Source organism: Ailuropoda melanoleuca, chromosome 10 (genome assembly GCF_002007445.2).
Source record: "Ailuropoda melanoleuca isolate Jingjing chromosome 10, ASM200744v2, whole genome shotgun sequence".
Taxonomy (NCBI): Eukaryota; Metazoa; Chordata; class Mammalia; order Carnivora; family Ursidae; genus Ailuropoda; species Ailuropoda melanoleuca.
This window is the reverse complement of record NC_048227.1, coordinates 23,541,040-23,560,429: the sequence shown is the minus strand read 5'-3', so window position 1 is coordinate 23,560,429 and position 19,390 is coordinate 23,541,040. Positions and strand designations below refer to the sequence as shown.

Genomic DNA, 19,390 nt, shown 5'->3' with positions numbered 1-19,390 from the left:
ACATGAGAAGTCTTTGCATATTTTATTTGGGATTACCACCACAACAATGCAAGACACAGAAGATTAATAACATTTACAGAACTCTTACTCTATTTGAGAGCGCACATGTGCCAAGAATAGTGCTATACATTTTTACAATTTCATTTGATCCTCACAACAACCCTATGATCCCATCTCACTGATGAGGCTGAGACACAGAGACGGTGAGAAATTTGCCCAAGGTCACAGACTAGCAGGTAGGGAAGCTAGGAATCAAACCCAGGCAGTTTGACATTAGAGACCCTTTGCTTAACTGCTGAACTTGGCTGACTGCTTTCTTACAAATGAAAACTGAGGCTCAGAGAGGTAGAGTATCATATCTGAGATCACACAGCAAACACAGATAAGATACAGGATCCAAATCCATTGCCATTCAGTTCTAATGCAATGCATTTTATACTCAACCTCAAAAGCAAAAATGACAGCATGGGTTCACTACAGATATCACACAGGGGCAAGGTCAACAAAGCTATTGGTCTGGACTCTAGCCCAAGGTCAGCCCAGCCAGCTTCCAGCATAGCTACTTCATCGGTTGGTGCTTGTGAACAATCTATGGGCCATGTCTCCAACTGGGCTATACAAGCAGAGCCCAGCTCCCCCAGGTCTTTGACAGACTCACACAGTGAATTATTGCCAGAGCCAAGCCTGGAATCCAGGGCCCCTCATGCAGTACTCTTTCTCCCACTGTTATAACCAGGATCCTGAGGCCCAATGTGCATAAAGAGGGGCCATACAGGTTACAGAGGACAGTTAAGTGCAGCATGTAGGGACTTTGACATTAGAGTGCCCCTGTGCTTTTGGAAGGGACAGCCATTAAATAAATTATGGTGCAGATATACAATGGAATACTATGCAGCTTCATAAAAGAATGAAAAAGCTTCAATATACCATTGTGGATGATTAATATATTAAGCGAAAAAGAGCAAGACAGAGGACAGTGTGTACAATGTGCTCTTTTTGAGGACAGTAAAAAAAAAAAAAGGAAGAGTTGAAATCCTCTATTCATACTTGCTTATATATACACTGAAAGACTGAAAAAACAAATAAGAAGGAAAGATACTGATGAACTAGTTACTGTGTGGTGGCGATGATGGGGTGGATTTGGGAATTGGTGAGCAGGCGAAAGGGATGGTAGGGAGATTTTGTAATGTGTGCCTTTTTATATTTTTAGGTTTTTGAATTTTATGAATGTCATTACCTATATAATGTGCGTGCACACATGCACACGCACACACCACATAAAAGCAGCTGTATAGGAAAGCAGTCTATTCCTCAGCTACAGCCAACTTTCTGGGAATATGAGCCTAATGTTAGTTCTTCTGGTTTTTCAAGGGAACTTGGAAATCCAGTATTTAGTTTCAAATTGTTCATTGCTAATATATAGAAATACAGTCGGTTATTGCAAATTAACAATGTGTCCTGCAAACATGCTGAACTCATGATTAGTTCTTAGGGGCGTTTTTAGGGGGGTTTTTTTTTTTTTTTTTTTTGTAGAACCTTTGTGATTTTCTCTGAAGGCAATTATATCATCTGTGAATAGAAAGTTTAATTTCTTCCTTCCAGTATACCTTTTATTTCTTTTTCTTGCCCAGCTAGAACTTCCAGTATGCTGTTGAATCAGAGTACCAAGAGCAGATACCCTTGCCTTGCTCTAGATCTTAGAGGGAAAACATTCCATCTTTCATCATTAAATGTGATGTTAGCTGTAGGTTACTTATTGATGCCCTTTATCAAGTTAAAGAAGTTCTTTCTCTCTCTCTTCCTAGTTTGATAAATTTTTTTTAAAGATTTTATTTATTTATTCGACAGAGAGACAGCCAGCAAGAGAGGGAACACAAGCAGGGGGAGTGGGAGAGGAAGAAGCAGGCTCATTGCAGAGGAGCCTGATGTGGGGCTCGATCCCACAACACCAGGATCACGCCCTGAGCTGAAGGCAGACGCTTAACCGCTGTGCCACCCAGGCGCCCCTAGTTTGATAAATTTTTATCATGAATGGATGTTGACTTTTGTCAAATACTTTTTTGCATTGATTGAGAAGATCATATGGATTTCCTTTTTTAAGGTTTTTTAATATGGTAGATCACACTGATGATTTTCAAATGTTGAACCAGCCTTGCATTCCTGAAGTAAACCCAAGTTTGTCTTGGTTTATTATCACTCTTACATATTCCTGAGTTAGATTTGGTAGTATTTTGTTGAGGACTTTTTTGTGTGTGTGTCTGTGTTCATGGGGAATATTGGTCAGTAGTTTTCTTGTAATGTCTGGTTTTGGTATTAGGGTAAAGCTGGTGTCATAAAACAAGTTGAGAGTTTTTCCTTAATTTTCCTAATTTTTAAATGATGAAAAAATGACTTATAAAGTGCTTACTGTGTGGCAGGCAGTGTGTTAAGTGAATAACCCACTGAAGCCTCATAGCAACTCTGAGATATGTGCCATTATTACCATCATCCCATTTTACAGATGGAGAAAGTGAGGCACAGAGTAGTTAAAATCAGTTGCCTAAGATCACATAGCTTATAAGTAGCAAAGCCAGGACTCAGAACCCAGAGGTCTATCACCAGACCTTATATTCTTAACCTGTTTACCATATTTTTCTCGAAAGATGTTTACAGGTGAGTGAGAACATGTCTGGAGTGCTCGGTCCATCTTACCGGTTACCATTTTCCCACCCCTGCCTAATAACAACCCTAACTACTGTGTGTCATAGCACTGACTATCTGCCAGGTGACAGACTCATCTCCATCTCTCACCCACCCTCACAGACAGGTATTACCTGTGCTTTTTCCTAGTTACTGGCTGCCCTGTTGGGAGTTGCAGAAATGCTCCTATCTGCTGGGTGGTGTGTGGTTTCAGGCTATCATCTTCCTTACCTTGTCTCCTTTAACATCCCTGGTGCCTTTTAGAAGGTAAAATTTAAAAAATATCTTTCAAATCTCAGTTTAATTTTGCGCTGCTCCTTCCTTATCAGCCAGGCTCACCTGTCCTGCCTGCTGCTCTCTTCCCCCAGGCACCAGGCTCATCTCTTCCTCCTCTACTGCCTTCTGCTTTTTACTGTCTTGTCTCAGTTGGCCCCATCAGTGTCCCCAACTCTACCTTGTTAGTTTGGCTGGCTTATTGTATGCATTTTGAAAGGTTAGAAACATCTTGCTTACTTGAGGAGAAAAGAGCCAGTTTTAGGGACAGCTGGGACACCAGTTTTTTCCATTGAGCACACAGCATGAAGGACTGAGGTTAGTTAAAAGAACTTCCTGGCAATAATGAAGGCATTGTGGTGCAATTGAAAGAGCAGGTTGTTTGCATGCTGACTAGACTGTGTGACTATAGACAAGATACTCCACTTCTCTGAATCTCAGTTTGCTCATCTGTAAAATGGGTTCAGAGACATGTACATGTCACAAGGATGTGGTGGGGATTAAGTGCAGTAAAATAAGCATTTAACATAGAAAAAGATTCACTGCGGAGAAGGCACTAATAAGTGCTTTCCTCAATCCAGGCACTGTGCTAAGCCATTTTATATAGACAATCTTATTTAATATACACCATCTGTTTAGGTAGTAGGTACTGCTGTTACCCTTATTTTATAGGTGGGAAAAATTATGGTATAGAAAGTTAGGAGTTCTTAAGTGGCAGATTCTTAAGTTCTTTTTTTTTTTTTTTTTTTAAAGATTTTATTTATTTATTCAACAGAGATAGAGACAGCCAGCGAGAGAGGGAACACAAGCAGGGGGAGTGGGAGAAGAAGAAGCAGGCTCACAGTGGAGGAGCCTGATGTGGGGCTCGAACCCATAACGCTGGGATCACGCCCTGAGCTGAAGGCAGACGCTTAACCGCTGTGCCACCCAGGCGCCCCCAGATTCTTAAGTTCTTAAGAGTTCTTAACTGACCATACTTCACATTAGGACCCCCTGGGACCCACTTCAGACCAGTTAAGTTAGACTGTCTGGGGCCATTCCTAGAGGCAGAGTATTGGACCACATGGCTGTTCCCAAGCTCTTCCTTTCAGTCTAGAGACTGAAGGTGGTAAGAAACATCTGTGCTTTCTCCTAGTTAATGGCTCCCCTATTGCCAAACACTCAGCCACTCCCCATCCACCCCTTGATTCCCACCCATGTTTTCAACCACCCCTGTGAGAATTTGGAAATGGGGTGAGTCCACTGCCAGGAAAAGTGATTCAATTAAAATCTCAGTTTTCAACAATATTACAAAGCCCTGTGGTCTGTTACTTCACACCCAGCATAGCTGTGCATCCCGGTCAGTAGCAGGGTAATGAGAGTTTGCTAATTGCTGGTGGTTGGGGGTGGGGAGGGGAATACTGTAGTGAGCTCAGCAGGAGGAGTAAGGCGCTGAGCTAAGTGCTTTTCTTATGGCTCCCAGCCCCTTCTCTGGCTCACATGCCAAGCAGCCCCCCTCCTTACAACCAGATCAGCTTCGTGATGACCACAACTGCAGCACCACAGCAGCAATCAGTGTGTGATGTGTCAGGCCCTGAGCTAAGTGCTTAACTTGCACCATCATCTCCATCAACATTTTTATTTCTCGACATCATTCCAGGAGTTAGCTGCTGTCCTAATGCCTATTTTACAGATGTGGAAACTGAGGCATGGAGTCACAGAAGGTCCACATGTTAACACCCAGCTCTGCTTCATTCTACAGTCTGCATTCTTAGTTACCAGGACATACTTGCCTGCCCTTATGGATCTAAGAGAATGGCTTAAGGATTTTACCTTTGAACCACTTTGCAAGCCATTAACAAAACCATTATCAGCCCCTGGTCTTCCCGCAAGCCTGGCCTCTCAATCATCCTTTTCCAGAATGCTTGGTCCTTGAACTCAGGGACTGAACCTTAGGGATCCCCGAGTCCCTTAGGCACCTCTTTAGCACTTGGCACACAGTAGGTGGTCACAACTCTTAGTACACATGAACGCCTTCCAAGTTCTCATCCCAATCCCTCCCTCATTCAAGTCTTCAGATCCTGGACTCAGCCTTGACAATCCTGTGTCTAGCACTGCCTGGCACACAATAAGTGCCAATGCTATGGGTCAGAAAGGCCCTAGCTGGCATAGGAGTTATGTTGTGGAGATGTGAGGTACCTTGTCTTCCACCTTGAGGTGTTTGAAGGTCTGAGCTTTCCCCTCTTGTGCTCATCCTCATGTTCCTGCTCTGGATCATTGGAGCCTCCCCTTGTCTTTATGTCTGTCCCTTAAAGTGTTTTCAGGAGAAAAGCCTGAAAGAGTGGCTACTTTAGTCAGCAGAGGAGATGGAGGGGTGAAGGTGGAGGGGTCAGTCTAATTCTGATGTGAGAGCTGGAGGCAAAAGGGGGCCTGTCACTTCTCTGGTTCAAGTGTCACCAATAACCAACCTTCTCAAAAACTCACTCACCTTAAGAGAGCTCTGGGAGAGGCTCAGAAGGGCTGACAGGGGGAAGATGGGGACTGGACTGAAATCAGTTCCTGCTCAAGGTAATTACAGGACACGTGCTGCTGCCCCAGCAGGGCGAATCAGAGGTTGAGCGTCTCTCAGGGCAGCCAGAACGATTAGTTAGTAATAAAAACCTCATCACTCGCTGGGAGAGGGGTTTGATGATTGTAAACTTATGCTTTCTCGTGCCTGCCATAATTTGGGAGGGGGATTTATTTAAACAACCTTATCAGGGTCCCTGACCACCAAGTCGAATGTTTTGAAAGGGAAATCTCAGCAAGCCTCTCAGAAATCCAGCTCCCAAGTTCCCAGGATCCTAGGATGCGGAATGACAGGGTAGATGATGCTGTGATTCTAGGCTGTACACTGGATTTTTTTTTTTCTTTCTTCTTCCTTTTGTTCCTCTCTCAGCTCTCTGCAAGTGATCTTTAGGAATCTTTCTACACACAGACTGTTTCAGGGACTATCTGGAAGAAGGGTTTATCTCAAGCTAAAACCCCAGGAAACCCCTCCCCTTCTCTCACAAACAACAAGCAGCCCCCAGCCCCCAGCAGCTTAGCTCTCTTCAGGAATTCTGCATGAGTCTCAGCCACACTTTGGAGAGGACGTTAAGATGTGGGACCAGTTAGACATCTGCAGCAGTCATCAACTGCCCAGGGTGGGTAGACAGGGAAGCAAAGCCAGGGGGCAAGGCATGTCCTCAAGGAGACTGTGACCCCCTGAATTGGTGGCCTTGGCAGCCCGTGTGTGTCTCTGGATCCTTGCCTTGGCCAAAGCACGGTCCCAGAACCATCCCGAGCCTTCTTAGCCAGCCTGGAGACCTGTTCTTCGCTTAGGAGGTCACAGGGGCTCATCCCTTGCTCCTTCCCAGTGGCCCCAGAGAAAGTGTGCTGGGTGTCAGAGTCTCCTGCTTCACCTCAAATCAGGCAGGGACACGCGATGGGGCAGAGGGGCAGAGGTTTCCTTGGGCTGGGGTGGACGGGGGGGGGCGACAGGAGAAGTGAAGCCCCCACTAAGCCATCTGTCCAGACTTAAGGTCAAGTCTCACACACGGCCCCCCCACTGGGCACCCTCAGGGACGCGGATCCCTTCAGATGCGCATGCAAATACTCTAATCCACGCGCACACTCACACCAACCCATACTCACACCATGCCCATCAGCTGCTATGCACGCTCGTCACACACACACACACACACACACACACACACACACACACACACACACGATGAGAGTCCCCGCCAGGCCACAACTTCCTTTCCCCCAGTCTGGAAATGTCCGCAGTTGCCCTCAAGGCTTAAACTTTTTTCAGAGGGAGCGCCAGGGATCGCACGGCGAGGATATCGACGCCTGGGGGTTCTGGGCAGGGTTGCTCCGCACTTGGGGCTCCTGGCTTCCTCCCTCTCCCGCATGCTCCTCACCTGGTAAACCGAGGCACAGCAAGAGGCTGTAGTAGACCACGGGCACGAAGCCCAAGCCGCAGACTGAGCCGGGGGACCAGGACAGCGAGCTGTTGGCTACGAGGTGGGCGTGCGTGTGCTCCATGAGCTCGCCCCTCGCTCCCCTAGTTTCCGCGCCCGGCCTGCCAGCCCGCTCTGGATGCCGGCTCGGTGGTGGCGGCTGCGGCGGCAGCAGCTGGAGCAGCAGCGCCTCTCTGCCCGCAGGACTTGCTTCTACCCTTGGCCGTGGTCCCCTCTGCTCCCTCCGCACCTGCCTGCCTGGAGTCCTGGCACGGCCCTCGCTTAGGGCACAGGGCACAGGGCGCTGGGCGCAGGGACTCGGGAGGGGCTCCCAGAGCCGGTTAGTGCGCCTCCCACCTCGGACCTGCTCGGCTCCCGCCTCGGAGACGGGAAGCTGGGAAGCTGCTCCCCGCAGCCAATCAGCAACTGCCTGGACGCGGTTGATGGGGCAGGGGGTGGTGGGGGGGTGGATGCATGGGAGGAGGGGGTCCAAGCTGCTTCTCACAGCTCCAGTTTCAGGAGACGAGTGAGACCTGGGAACCCCAGAGGAAGACCCGGGTGGGAACCGGCTACCCCTTCTCCACCCCCTGCAGGAGGGGCGTGGTGTGGGTGGGACCAGCTTCTGCAGCGTCTCCGTACTCCTCCAGCGTGTCCTCTGTTTGCCTTTCTCAACTCTCCTCCTAGCCACTTCTCTTCCCCCTTGCCAGTGCTCCGAGTCCATCTCCATATAGAGGATTCTCCACCTAGGGCATGGGGACAAGAGGAAGCTGTCGGAGCGAGGATGCTCAAGGGTTGTCCGTTCTCCCGGGGCCAGAGGAGCTGCGCTTGAAAGGAAGTGTGCATGCGTCTCAGTGCGTGTGCTGATTCTGGGGAAGGCCAGAGGTAGACGGTGCCTGAGTGGAGTGCCTTTGAAGGGGTTGCAGGCTGGCTAAGGGAAGCTTGCCACACTGAGACCTTCTGTCAGGAATAAGGATGTTGCAACCATTCACACACAATCCCCCACGCTCACACAAAGACACACAATACCCAGTCATGTGAGCGCACTTATGCAGGCATGTGGAGGCCCTCTCATCCCTCACCCAGACACATGAAAACAGGAGCACCTTTATCAACGTGTACAAAGACCACACTCACATGACATCCCAGACAGACAGAAACCCATGTGGGCATCATCTAGGGGTTGTCTAGTGTTTGAAAGTTGTGTGAAGTATAGGAGAGGTCAGCAGGTGGACCTAGGCAGTCTTGGAGAGTTGGGGTGAAGAGGCACCCCCCTTTGTCCTCAATGTAGGAGGGTGGAGAATTCCTAGTGTGGCTCTTCTAGAGGCCACAACAGATTTGGGTAGGGAGAGAAATCTGGGGCTCAAGATGGCATGTGTGAGAATTAGATTTTGTAGAAATACCGAGGAGAGGCAGAGAAGCCTAAGACCCCTCTCTCTTCTGCATTTGCCCCCCTGCCCCCACACCCATTCCTGGGGAGAAGGAACTGGCTGGGCTTTCCCCATCCTCTTTCAGGTCTCCTAAGATGGAGGAGACCCCTGCTTTTCATGCCCAGCAAGGGGCATGTGTCCATTCCCCATCATTGTTAGGGGCTCCCCAAGGTAGGCATTGAAGGTTGGGGTGGTAGCAAACTCCATTGCAGCCAGGGCCAAGCAGTCTGCATAAGAGAGGGATCTGCTGGGTCTGGCTGGGTCTGTGATGAAGAGAGACTCTTGTGCCCCCTGAAAGGGACAGATTATTACAAAGAGTCATGTGGGCCCAATGAGCACAGGTCTGATATCCCAAGCCAAGTTGGATATTGAAATTTTGTTGTGAAGTCTCTCATTTAAATGTGACTACCCCAAACAAAAACAAAACAAAAACTTCACTGTGTTGATAAATAAAGCAGTATCATTGCAGAGGTTCAGTAAATAATGGTTCAAAATCCAATAGATTAGATCTGTATGCAGGCGCCCAAACTGAGATGAGAAGCTGGGGCTAAAAGGGGAGTGTATGTGCTTTGACTAAGCTCACCAATCTATTCAGGGACCTCTCAACATTGTGAATCAAGGATAATGCCTCAGGGCTTTTGCACTGGCTAGTCCCTCTGTCTGGAGTGCTCTTTCTCAGGAAAGCTGTATTAACTTGCCTCTTCACCTTCTTCAGGTCTTTCCCATACAATCCTACTTAAAATTGAAATCTCCACTACTATGCTCCAAAATGCTCCTCTGCTCCTCCCCTGCTTAACTTTTCCCTATAGTGCTCAGCACCATGGTCATACCATATGCAGTCTATTTAATTAGTTTGTTTCTTATCTGATACCCAGATACCCTGTTTCTCCTCTTGGAGAGGCAGGGCCTTTTGTCTGTTTTGTTCACAGTTGCATCCCCAGCTTCTGTACTGTGCCTGCATGTTGCAGACTCTTAGTAAACATTGAAAGAATGGAAGGCCCCAGCACCCAGTGACCTAGGGCATGCAGGGCATGGGGAGATGAGTTTATCTTTGCTTGTCTTTGCGGGCCAGAGTGTCAGAATGTGGGATGCTGTGAGGATTGGGGGGCATAGTCTCAGATTTAGCATGTAATTATCATGTCTGACTAGCCACTCTAAAAATAATTTGGTTTGGATTCTGGGGATCTAGTTAGAAACTCTTTATAAAACTAGAAACTTGGCTGGGCAGAGGAAAAGGGCTGCATGGGGAATCTTGATGGACCTTTTTTTTTGAGCCTCTATTTTCCCATCTGTAAAATGGGGATGAAAGAAACCAGGTATGCCTTGTTTCAGAGATGTTGAACAGGACAAGAGGAAGTAGATGGAAACAGTACAGACTCTGATCTGGAGAATGGGGAAATTGGATGGAGTATTTTGCTGGCTCCATGGAGAACCTTGGCAGCCTGTCAAGGTCAAAGTTTCCTGGGAAGTGGATGGGTTAGATGGGAAGAACTTAAAGGTCCTATGTCAGGCTTTTAGTCCTGGGGAAAGGGACAGGTTAAGTCAACAATAAAGTCAGTTTAATTTTGCTCAAGGCCCGAGCCACTTGACTGGCTCTGTAAGATGAGCATCAACTGTGGTTAGCGAAATTCATTCACTTATTCATTCTTTCAACAGACTTTTAATGTGTGTTGATCAAGACTTGCTCCATCATTTCAGGGCCTAATGCATAAATGAAAAGACAGAGTCCCTTGTTCAAAAATTAAGAATTTTAGGCAGCAACAGCAGAGCATTAAACCAAGCTTGGAGCCCTTTTAAGTATGGGGCCCTGTGTGCCTGCGCAGGTCACATACCCATGGAGCTGGTCCTGCTTAAGATCCAGAGGTGGGAAATAAGAGTTAACATTTACTAGGGGTTTATGATGAGACAGCTGTGTCTTAACTCATTACATCCTCACAGTAACACTAGAGGGAAGTACAATTATTTATTTTTTTAAAAGATTTTTTTATTTGTTTATGCGACAGAGATAGAGACAGCCAGAGAGAGAGGGAACACAAGCAGGGGGTGTGGGAGAGGAAGAAGCAGGCTCATAGCGGAGGAGCCTGATGTGGGGCTCGATCCCATAACGCCGGGATCACGCCCTGAGCCGAAGGCAGACGCCCAACCGCTGTGCCACCCAGGCGCCCCGGGAAGTACAATTATTAGCCCAATTTTATAGGTGAGGAAACCAAGGCACAGCGAAGTTTAGTAAGTTGCTCAAGGTCACCTGGCTGGGATTAGGTCCAAGGTCGTCTGGCTCCAGAGCCTGTGCTGGAACCACTTCCACTTAGTGGAAGGACAGGCATACAACAGGAAACTGTCACACTGTAATGCACACTGTAACACAGGTCCCATGTGACTTAAGGGCAGGGACTTCATCTGTGTTTTCCGCTCTATTCCCCCCATGCCAAGGACATACCTAGTGCGAGGTGGATGAACAGAAATCAATCTTAAATGAATAAATGAATTAATATAATAGAAATATTGGGGGGGAGGCGTTGAAAACTCAAATGCCTATAAGCCTGCATGGGTAATAAACATGAGTGAGACAGATCTATTTATTGTACATTCTTTACTCCCATTAAGAAGTATGCTGTCTCCCATTTTCCTGGAAACACTTGGCCCTCTTGGTGTAGCCCCCATTTCTCTACTGTTTGATGGAGGCAGCGTTCTAAAGGAATAATTCTTTTCTCTAGGAAAAATGGCAGCACAAACATAAATTGTAACTAACACAACTTAGAGTTGGGAATGCAAAAGGTAGTGGTGGGGACTGTAATAAACTGGAAGTGTGTGCTAGCCACTGTACTGAGTTCTGGGTATACAGTTGTAAGAAGTTGACATGGTCTCTGATTTCCTGAATCTTAGGTACAAGACATAGGCATGAATCAGTTCATCTGATACACACACACATGCACACACACACAATTCTAAACTTGGATAAATGCTATCAAGAAAAAGTCAAAGGGGGGTGCCTGAGTGGCTCAGTCAGTTAAGTGTCTGCCTTTGGCTCAGGTCATGATCCTAGGGTCCTGGGATTGAGCCCTGTGTTGGGCTCCCTGTTCAGCAGGGAGCCTGCTTCTCCCTCTCCCTCTGCCTGCCACTCCCCCTGCTTGTGCTTTCTCTCTGTCAAAGAAATAAATAAGATCTTTAAAAAAAAGAAAAGAAAAAGCCAAAGGAATGAGAGAACATGTATCAGTGAGATATGATGTAGTATGGCAATCAGGGAAGGCTTCTTAGGGAAGTGATATTTGAATCTGAGATGAAAAGTGAAGGATGAGTAAGTGTTAATTAGGTAAAGGGATTTGGGGCTGGAGGTGAGGGGAACATCCCAGGTCAGCGGAAAGAGCACGTGCAAAGGCCCTGGGGTGGGATAGAGAAGGACTTTTTGAAGAACTGGAAGATGAGGGAGGCTGGGATGCAGTGAGTGGGGGTGGGGGGTGCGGTGCATGGAGCTGGATGTGGTTGGAGAATGGGAAGGGCCTTGCAGGCTGTGTCAAGGAGTTTGGTCTTATCCCTAGTTTTAAGCAGGGGAGTGTCATGATTAAATTTGCATTTTAAAACATTCGCATTGTCAGGGAGGTGGAGGATTGATGGAAGAACGGAGGTGGGAAGACAAGTTATGAGGCTGTCAGGTTGGACATGTGAGAAATGATGGTGGCTTGGACTAGGGCGGTACTGATGATGGAGTGGACTGCATCCTGGAAGCTAGAAGAGTGAGTGCATGAAGCGAGGGGTGAGAAAGAAGGGGAGGGAGAGAGAGAGACACAGAAAGACAGAGAAAGGCACTTAGACAGGAAAAGAAAAAGACAGAAAAAGAGATGTGGAGAGAGGATGGTTGAATAGATGGATTGATAGGGAGAGACACACACACAGTGATTATGACAGATTGTTCTGGATGGGAAGGTTGGTGAAAGGGGGTTGGACCTCCCTAGGACCACTCTGCTGACCCACTCTGTGCTCCTACCTCCCATAAGAGTGTAACTTGTTCTCTGGTTTCTCCTCACTTTACAAGGCTCCTCTTAAGGGTCACCTCATCCTCCAAGCTTTACCAAGTCCCTTGCATTTCCCTGACACTGACACCTATCTTCTCCCATCACCTACCACATTGTGTCCCCACTCGAGGGTTATTCGTTACCTCTCCTTCTTCTCCTTTCAGATCACCTCATGGGCAGAGTAAGTTTCCCTCCTTTTTGAATCTTCAGTTCAGAACCTAATTGCAGTGTATGTAGTGTACCTGTTAACAGTTGAGGCCTTGAACTCAGACTTGGGTATGAATCCATAGTAGCTATAATCACCAGGTCTTTTTTTTTATTTTTATTGAAATTGTAAGAAAAAAGCTCAAACTATTTAGTTTTTTAAAAAGAATGTGTTAGTCCTTATAACCAAATAATTCAAAAGTTTGCTGGACTTTAGACCTGGCTGGATCCAGGAGCAAAAATTACTTGCCACTTTCTACCTATGGGCTTTGCTTTGCTTTGGATTACCTGCATTCTTAAGCAGCTTCTTACAACATCATAAAAAAGTTGGATGCCAGCATCCCTGGATTTATCTTGTTGAATTAGTAACCTGAATTGAGAGGGAATTTCAGCATGAGTCCTGGGGAGGGCTCTCAATGGACCAACTGGACCCATGTGCCCATCTCAACTAAACTCACCATTGAATTGTTTCCAACCAGAACTGTAGCCAACCAGAACTTCATTCATTGGCCAGGTGGGGCTAATGGGCCTAGTGATGGAGCCAAGAGAAGGGGTCAGTTCTTCCCAAACCACAAGGACTACCATTTATTCAAAGGAAACATGGGATTCTGTAACAAGAGGAATGAGAATAGATGCTGGGCAGGCAAAACCAACACTGAGTTCAGCCTGTGGGATGCCAGTTTGCTAACCCTGTTAGAGATAGGTCATATATTTTATTTCATTTTCAGTTATCTATTTAATTAAAAGACTTTATTTATAAAACAAGAAAAAATAAACTTTAATTTTTAAAGTATTTTTAGGTTTACAGCAAAATTGAGTGAAAGGTACAGAGATTTCCAATATAACCTCTGCCCCCATACATGCATAGACCCTCTTGTTATCAATATCCCCAGGCAGAGTGGTACATTTGTCATATGGATGAACCTACACTGATGCATCATTATCAGCCAGAGTCCCTACTTTACATTAGAGTTCACTCTTGGTATTGTATATTCTGTGGGTGGAGAAATGTGTAAGAACATGTATCCGCCATGACAGCATCACAAAGAGTATTTTCACTGCCCTAAAAATCCTCTGTGCCTCACCCATTTATCCCTCCCTCTCCTTAACCCCTGTGTTTTATTTTTTACATCAAAAATACCCTGTATATGCACCATAAACAAATACTGAGCTCTGGTTAGTGGTGTGCATGCTGAAGCCCTGGGTTGAAGTGTACGACTGTGTGCCACTAACGGTGAAGTGTACCAAAAATCAAATGGATCGATGGGTAGACAGAAGAATGGATAGGTATGTGTTAACCCAAAGAGATGTTAATAGTAGAATCTAGGTCATGGGTAAATGAGTTTTCACTGTAAAATTCTTTCAGTTTTTGTGTATCCTTGAAAATTCTCGTAGTAGAATATCTTCTGTACTATGTCTTGGGCACGTAGGTTATTGCAAGCTATTGTCAAAACCAACACCATCTGGTGGTGTTGCAGTTCTTTACAAATTCAGCCTTGGAAATTGTTGCAGAAGACAATTCCTTCCCTGCTCTTAGGCTGTCAAAATAGTATCTGACGTTTCCCCTGATGCTCCTGGTTCTCCACTGACCTTGGCCAGCTTTGCTAGAGCTTTGACCAGTTTGTCTTTGTCTGCAGGCTGTTGTTTGCTTTCCAATAAGAACTGTAGCATTGCGTTTCACTGCCATGTTTGTTTTACTCCATGTGCATGTTCGTGGTTGAGGATGTCTTGTTGAGCTGCTGAGAATCCATCCATGCCAATGCTCCTTGCAACAACCATTCACTACAGTTCTTTGAGGGGCACGTCAGTTCTCACAGAATTTAGATAAAGCCTTTTGTTGCTTGCCACTGACCTGTCGAGGAGGTCAGGGACTGCCACAGAGCAGGAAGAGGATATTTCCATGCCTTTCTCTCCCCTGCAGCCCAGTGGGGGAAGAAAAGGTCCAAGTTGCACATGGGCAAATTTCATCAAGAGTTGAAGAACAACTGAGGATCAGGTGAAGGAAATAGGGACTTTGCCTGAGAGAAAGAGGGAGGCAAAGGTGAGGGCAGTGTGTGTATGTGTGTCTGTATATATGTCTTGTGTGGGTGCAACTGCGTGACAGCTTGAGGGAGGTGTAATTGACCAGGAGGTTGAAGCATGAGGAAAACAGTCTTTTCTCTCTGGTTCAGAGAGACCCAGGAGACTCATGAGTATCCTTTCAGCCTCACTTTACACCTGTCACCTTACCCAACAGGAGTGAGTTGGGGAAGAGAGAGAAAAGAAGAGTAGAGGGACAGAAAGAGTGGGTGGAGTGGGGGAGGGGAGAAGAGAAAAGAGAGAGGAGATAGAGGAAAGAAATAAAACCACTCTCACCAATCTATTTGTCTCCTATCAGGCAGGGAAACATGCAATGGCAAAAAGTAATTGGTGGGTGACATGTTGTGATAATTTGAGCATTTAAGTAATCTCTGGGTGGTAGTTTTTTCATATTCAGGAGCTGTGCAGAATCTTATTCCCCTTCCCAGCAGGTCTTGATTTCCTTTTGGAGAGTGACCCTCTCTGCCTGGTGGGGTCTCAGAAAGAGCAAATTCAGGTGCCTGCCACTCATTTACAGAAGCTGAAGGGGCCAGATCCTCTGACTCAGGACTGTCAGGAGTGGGAGGGCAGGCATCCTAAACTTGGCCAATAGAGTCTGTTTTCTGGTGCTCAGAATCTTGAATGAGTGAAACAACAGCAGGAGAAGAATTTGGATTGCATTTGTCTCCATGAGGACTGTCTGGCAGGACTCGATTGCCCTGGGGCCATTATTGTGGTTCTTGTTTCCTGCCCATTCTCAAATCTATGGCTCCCTGTTTCCCAGTGAACCCTTGAGTATCTCCTCACTCCCATACCCGTAGCAGCATTATTCGTAATCACCAAGATGTGGCCACAGCCTAAATGTCTATTTATGGGTGAGTGGATAAAGAAAATGTAGTGTATGTAGTATAGCGCACAGTATTATTCAGCCTTAGAAAAAAGGGAATCCTGCCATATGTGAAAACGTGCCTGAACCCTGAGGACATTATACTGATTGAGATAAACCAGTCACAGAAAGATAAATACTACCTGATTCCCCTTCTGAAATAGCCAAACTCATGGAAGCAGAGAGTAGAATGGCGATTGCCAGGGGCTAGCGAAGGGGGATTGGAGAGTTGCTGTTCAAGGGGCATAAGGTTTCAGTTAATGCAAGGTGACTAAGTTCTTGAAATCTTACCTTTAATGTCATGCCTATAGTTAACAGTCTAACACCCTTACATTGTTAAAAAGGGAGATCTCAAGTTAAATGCTGTTACTACAATTTTTACAAATAAAAAAACCCCCATAAAGATAGTCTAGGTAAGGCTATATAGAGAGGTGAGGAGTACTCAAAAAAACAAAACAAAACAAAACAAAACAAAACAAAAAACCCAACTCCCAAAAAACCCAACCTCCCTTATGTTTAAGTTAGAGAGGATTCTGTTGCTAGCAAGGATGTGCATTGCTCAGCCAGTGATCTTTGTTATCTTTACAGTAACACTTAAAAATTGATAGAACTTTACTTTTAACAAATAAAGCCATGTACACCATTTTATTTTAATCCTCAGCATTACCTGTGTGAAGTGGTCAGAGCTTAATTAGCTCATTTTACAAATGGGAAATCCATGGCCTGGAGAGAACAAAGTACCCACACGATTACCTGGTGTTTGAGAATTGTGATACCCACAGAGATGATTCTATCCAATTCCTGCATTTTACGGATGAGAGAATTGAGGTCCAGGGAAGTTAAGTGAGGTGCCCGTGGTCACATACCGTATCACAGCTGGAACACAAAGGCAACCTTGATAACTCTTACTCTCATGCCACTCCCTGCATAATTGACAATTGGCTCCAGAAAAGACATTAAAAGTAACTTTTTGTTGACATCATGTCTATGTGTTGTGTGAGTCAAAAGTTACCAAATATATTTTCCTCTAATTTGTGTCATTTCAGAGGCCAGGAATTCTCATACACTGTATAACACCTAGAACAGATACTCAGGTTGTCAAACTAGAAGATGACAGGTTTGAATATTCTTTCTAGCCAGGTTATCATGAGAACATTCCCCTCATCCTGGAGCCTTTCTTTCTTCTTTTTCTTTTCTTTCTTTTTTTTTTTTTTTTTCCAACCACTGCATTCTAACTGCTGAAAAGTTCAATTTTCTTTAAGAGCCTCAGAAATAGTCCTAAGAGGGAGGCATGGGGTATTAAGAGCAGAGAGAGTGAAGGTACTTACTAGAATCTTCCCCGCAGGGATAAAACATTGAAATGTACAGAAAGCATGACTCATCAATGTACAGATAAGGCCGGTTCTGCCAAGCAGCAAGGAAGACTGAAGCAGAGCAGCTAGAAAGGCCAGCAAGTAGGCATCTAAGTGGCTGGGCCCGGCTAGGTGGGGGCAGAGGAATGAACTGTCCTGCTCAGGAAAGTTTCAGAATGTCCTGAATACCTGAGCACCGAAGAAGGCTGTCTTCCCTGGAACAGCACTGTCATCCCTGGGACTCCTCATTCCTGATCTAAGAGACTAATTTACAATGCAGCATCGAGTTCTAGTACCACTTTGCTTCTCTGTAGCTGATGCTGTGGGAGGAGAAGCTGCAGGAGGCTTGGAGAGAGAATTTAGTGCTTGCCTTAACTTTGCAGGTGAGGGTCAACCATATATGTGGAAGCTAATTTCTAAAGCCACCAGTCACTGGAGCCTTCTTAAGAGATGCTTTCCCAGGCTGAAAATTTCCGATTCTGGAAGCAGACTTCGTGATCAGTCAGCATGGTGAGATTTCAAATTTTGCAGCTAGGTAGAACTGGGTTGAAGAGGCCTGTGTGACTTTGGCTGGGTCACTTTTCCTGTCTGTGTCATAGGTTCCAACATGTAAACTAGAGATAAAAATGGCATCTACCTTATAGGGTTGCTATTAGGATAAAAGAAAGAACTTCATACTTCCTGCAGTTTAGCCATTTGAGTACCATGTGCATGATTTTTGCCGCTTGTACTATTATTAACATGATATTGCCCTTTAGATATTGAAAATTTATTTCAAAATTAATTTTTATCATGTAGAAACAGACTAGTTTTTCTTGTTCTGTAAAAAAAGGAAACCATTTAAAGAATCATGGGGTAAAAAAAATGAATGTCATTAAAATTCTAGCTAGAACTGTAGCCTGCCAAGGCTTTGAGTCTAAGGCTTGTTCATTCTTTGTTGAAAGGAGAGATTAGCAATTGGTAGAGAGGCGTTAAAGACATGCTAGCACCCACTTGAGACTTCCCCTTGATGTAATTAGAAAGATGGGAAAGGGATGAACTGTTCACCATGTGATTCAATGTTATTTAATACTGGATTTAGGAACCCTTAAAATTATATTCTCCATGGTTTCTTGTCTTAGTCTGTTTAGGCTGCTATAGCAGAATACCTCAGAGCTTATAAACCACATAAATTTATTTCTCATAGTTCTGGAGGCTGGAAAGTCCAAGATCAGGAGCCAACAGGTTTGGTATGTGGCTGGTGAGAGGTTACTTCCTGGTTCATGGCCAGAGTCTTCTCACTGAGTCCTCACATGGTAGAAGTGGCTAGGGAGCTGTGTGGGGTCTCTTTCATCAGGGCATTAATCCCATTCATGAGGCTCCACCCTCATGACCTCACCACCTCCCAGAGGTCCCACTTCTTAACACCATCATCTTTGGGGGTTAGGATTTCAGCATATGAATCTGGTGTATGGAGGGGGCACAGCATTCAGACATGGCATCTCTTGTGACTATAGTTGGGGAAACACTGCAGTTATGTATGCCTTACACAGTGCTTGGCCCATAGGATACCTGTAACACATTTACTCTTTCTCCCTCGTCTTTTGTCATTGCTGCTTTTTAAGTGACTGTTGGAAGGTTCAAGCATGGTGGCAACATTTCCAGTGATGAATATACTTTTTTTTTTTTTTTTTAAATCAGTTGTCAGGGCTGGTTTGGTTTTTGGAGGGTGAATGGAAGTTTGTTCTCAGTTTAAAATGCAGGTCAGAACCCACGTGCTGTAGGGTATTTTCTGGTTTAAATGTACCATTAGAGGTCAAAATATGTCAAAATATGTCATAGCAGGGAGGGGAAAGAAATAAAACTTTTTAAAAATAGTTTGCTCTATTCTTTTTTCTTTTTCTTATTTTACTATTTTTAAATATAATTTAATTTAATTTTTTAGATTTTATTTTTTTGAGAGAGAGAGAGAGAGAGAGAGAGATGGGGGGAGGAGCAGAGGAAAAGGGACAAGCAGATTCTGCACTAAGCATGTAGCCTGACTCAGGGCTGGATCCCAGGACCTTGAGATCATGACCTGACCCCAAATCAAGAGTTGGATGCTTAACTGACAGAGTCACCCAGGTGCCCCATATTATTTTTTTAAGTTTTTTTTTTTGAATTCCACTTGGTTAGCATACAGTGTTATATTAGTTTCAAGTGTACAATGTAGTGATCCAACAGTTCCATTCATCACCCTGTGCTTATGACAAGTGCACTCCCTTTTTTTTTTTAAGATTTATTTATTTATTTGAGAGAGGGAGAGAGAGAGGGCACACAGGGGAGGGGCAGAAAGAAAGGGAGAGGGGGAGAATCTCAAGCGGACTCCCCAAAGAACATGGAGCCCCACGTGGGGCTTGATCTCACCACCCCGAGATCATGACCTGAGCCAAAATCGGGAGTCAGATGCTCAACCAGCTGAGCCACCCATGCGCCCAAAAAGTGCACTCCTTAATCCCCATCACCTGTTTCACCTGTCCCCCTCCCACCTCCTTTCTGGTAACCATCAGTTTGTTCT

General features: G+C 45.4%; 1 protein-coding gene across 1 annotated transcript in view; it reads right to left on the bottom strand.

Moving 5' to 3' along the window:
* GPR139 (G protein-coupled receptor 139) overlaps window positions 1-7,282 on the bottom strand; it is a 40,181-nt gene extending 32,899 nt beyond the window's left edge. The window contains exon 1 of the mRNA XM_002928024.4: window positions 6,879-7,282. Coding sequence (XP_002928070.1) covers window positions 6,879-7,002 — 124 coding nt within the window. The 5' untranslated portion in view covers window positions 7,003-7,282. The remainder of the gene's footprint in view (window positions 1-6,878) is intronic.
* Between the last annotated feature and the right edge of the window lie 12,108 nt (window positions 7,283-19,390).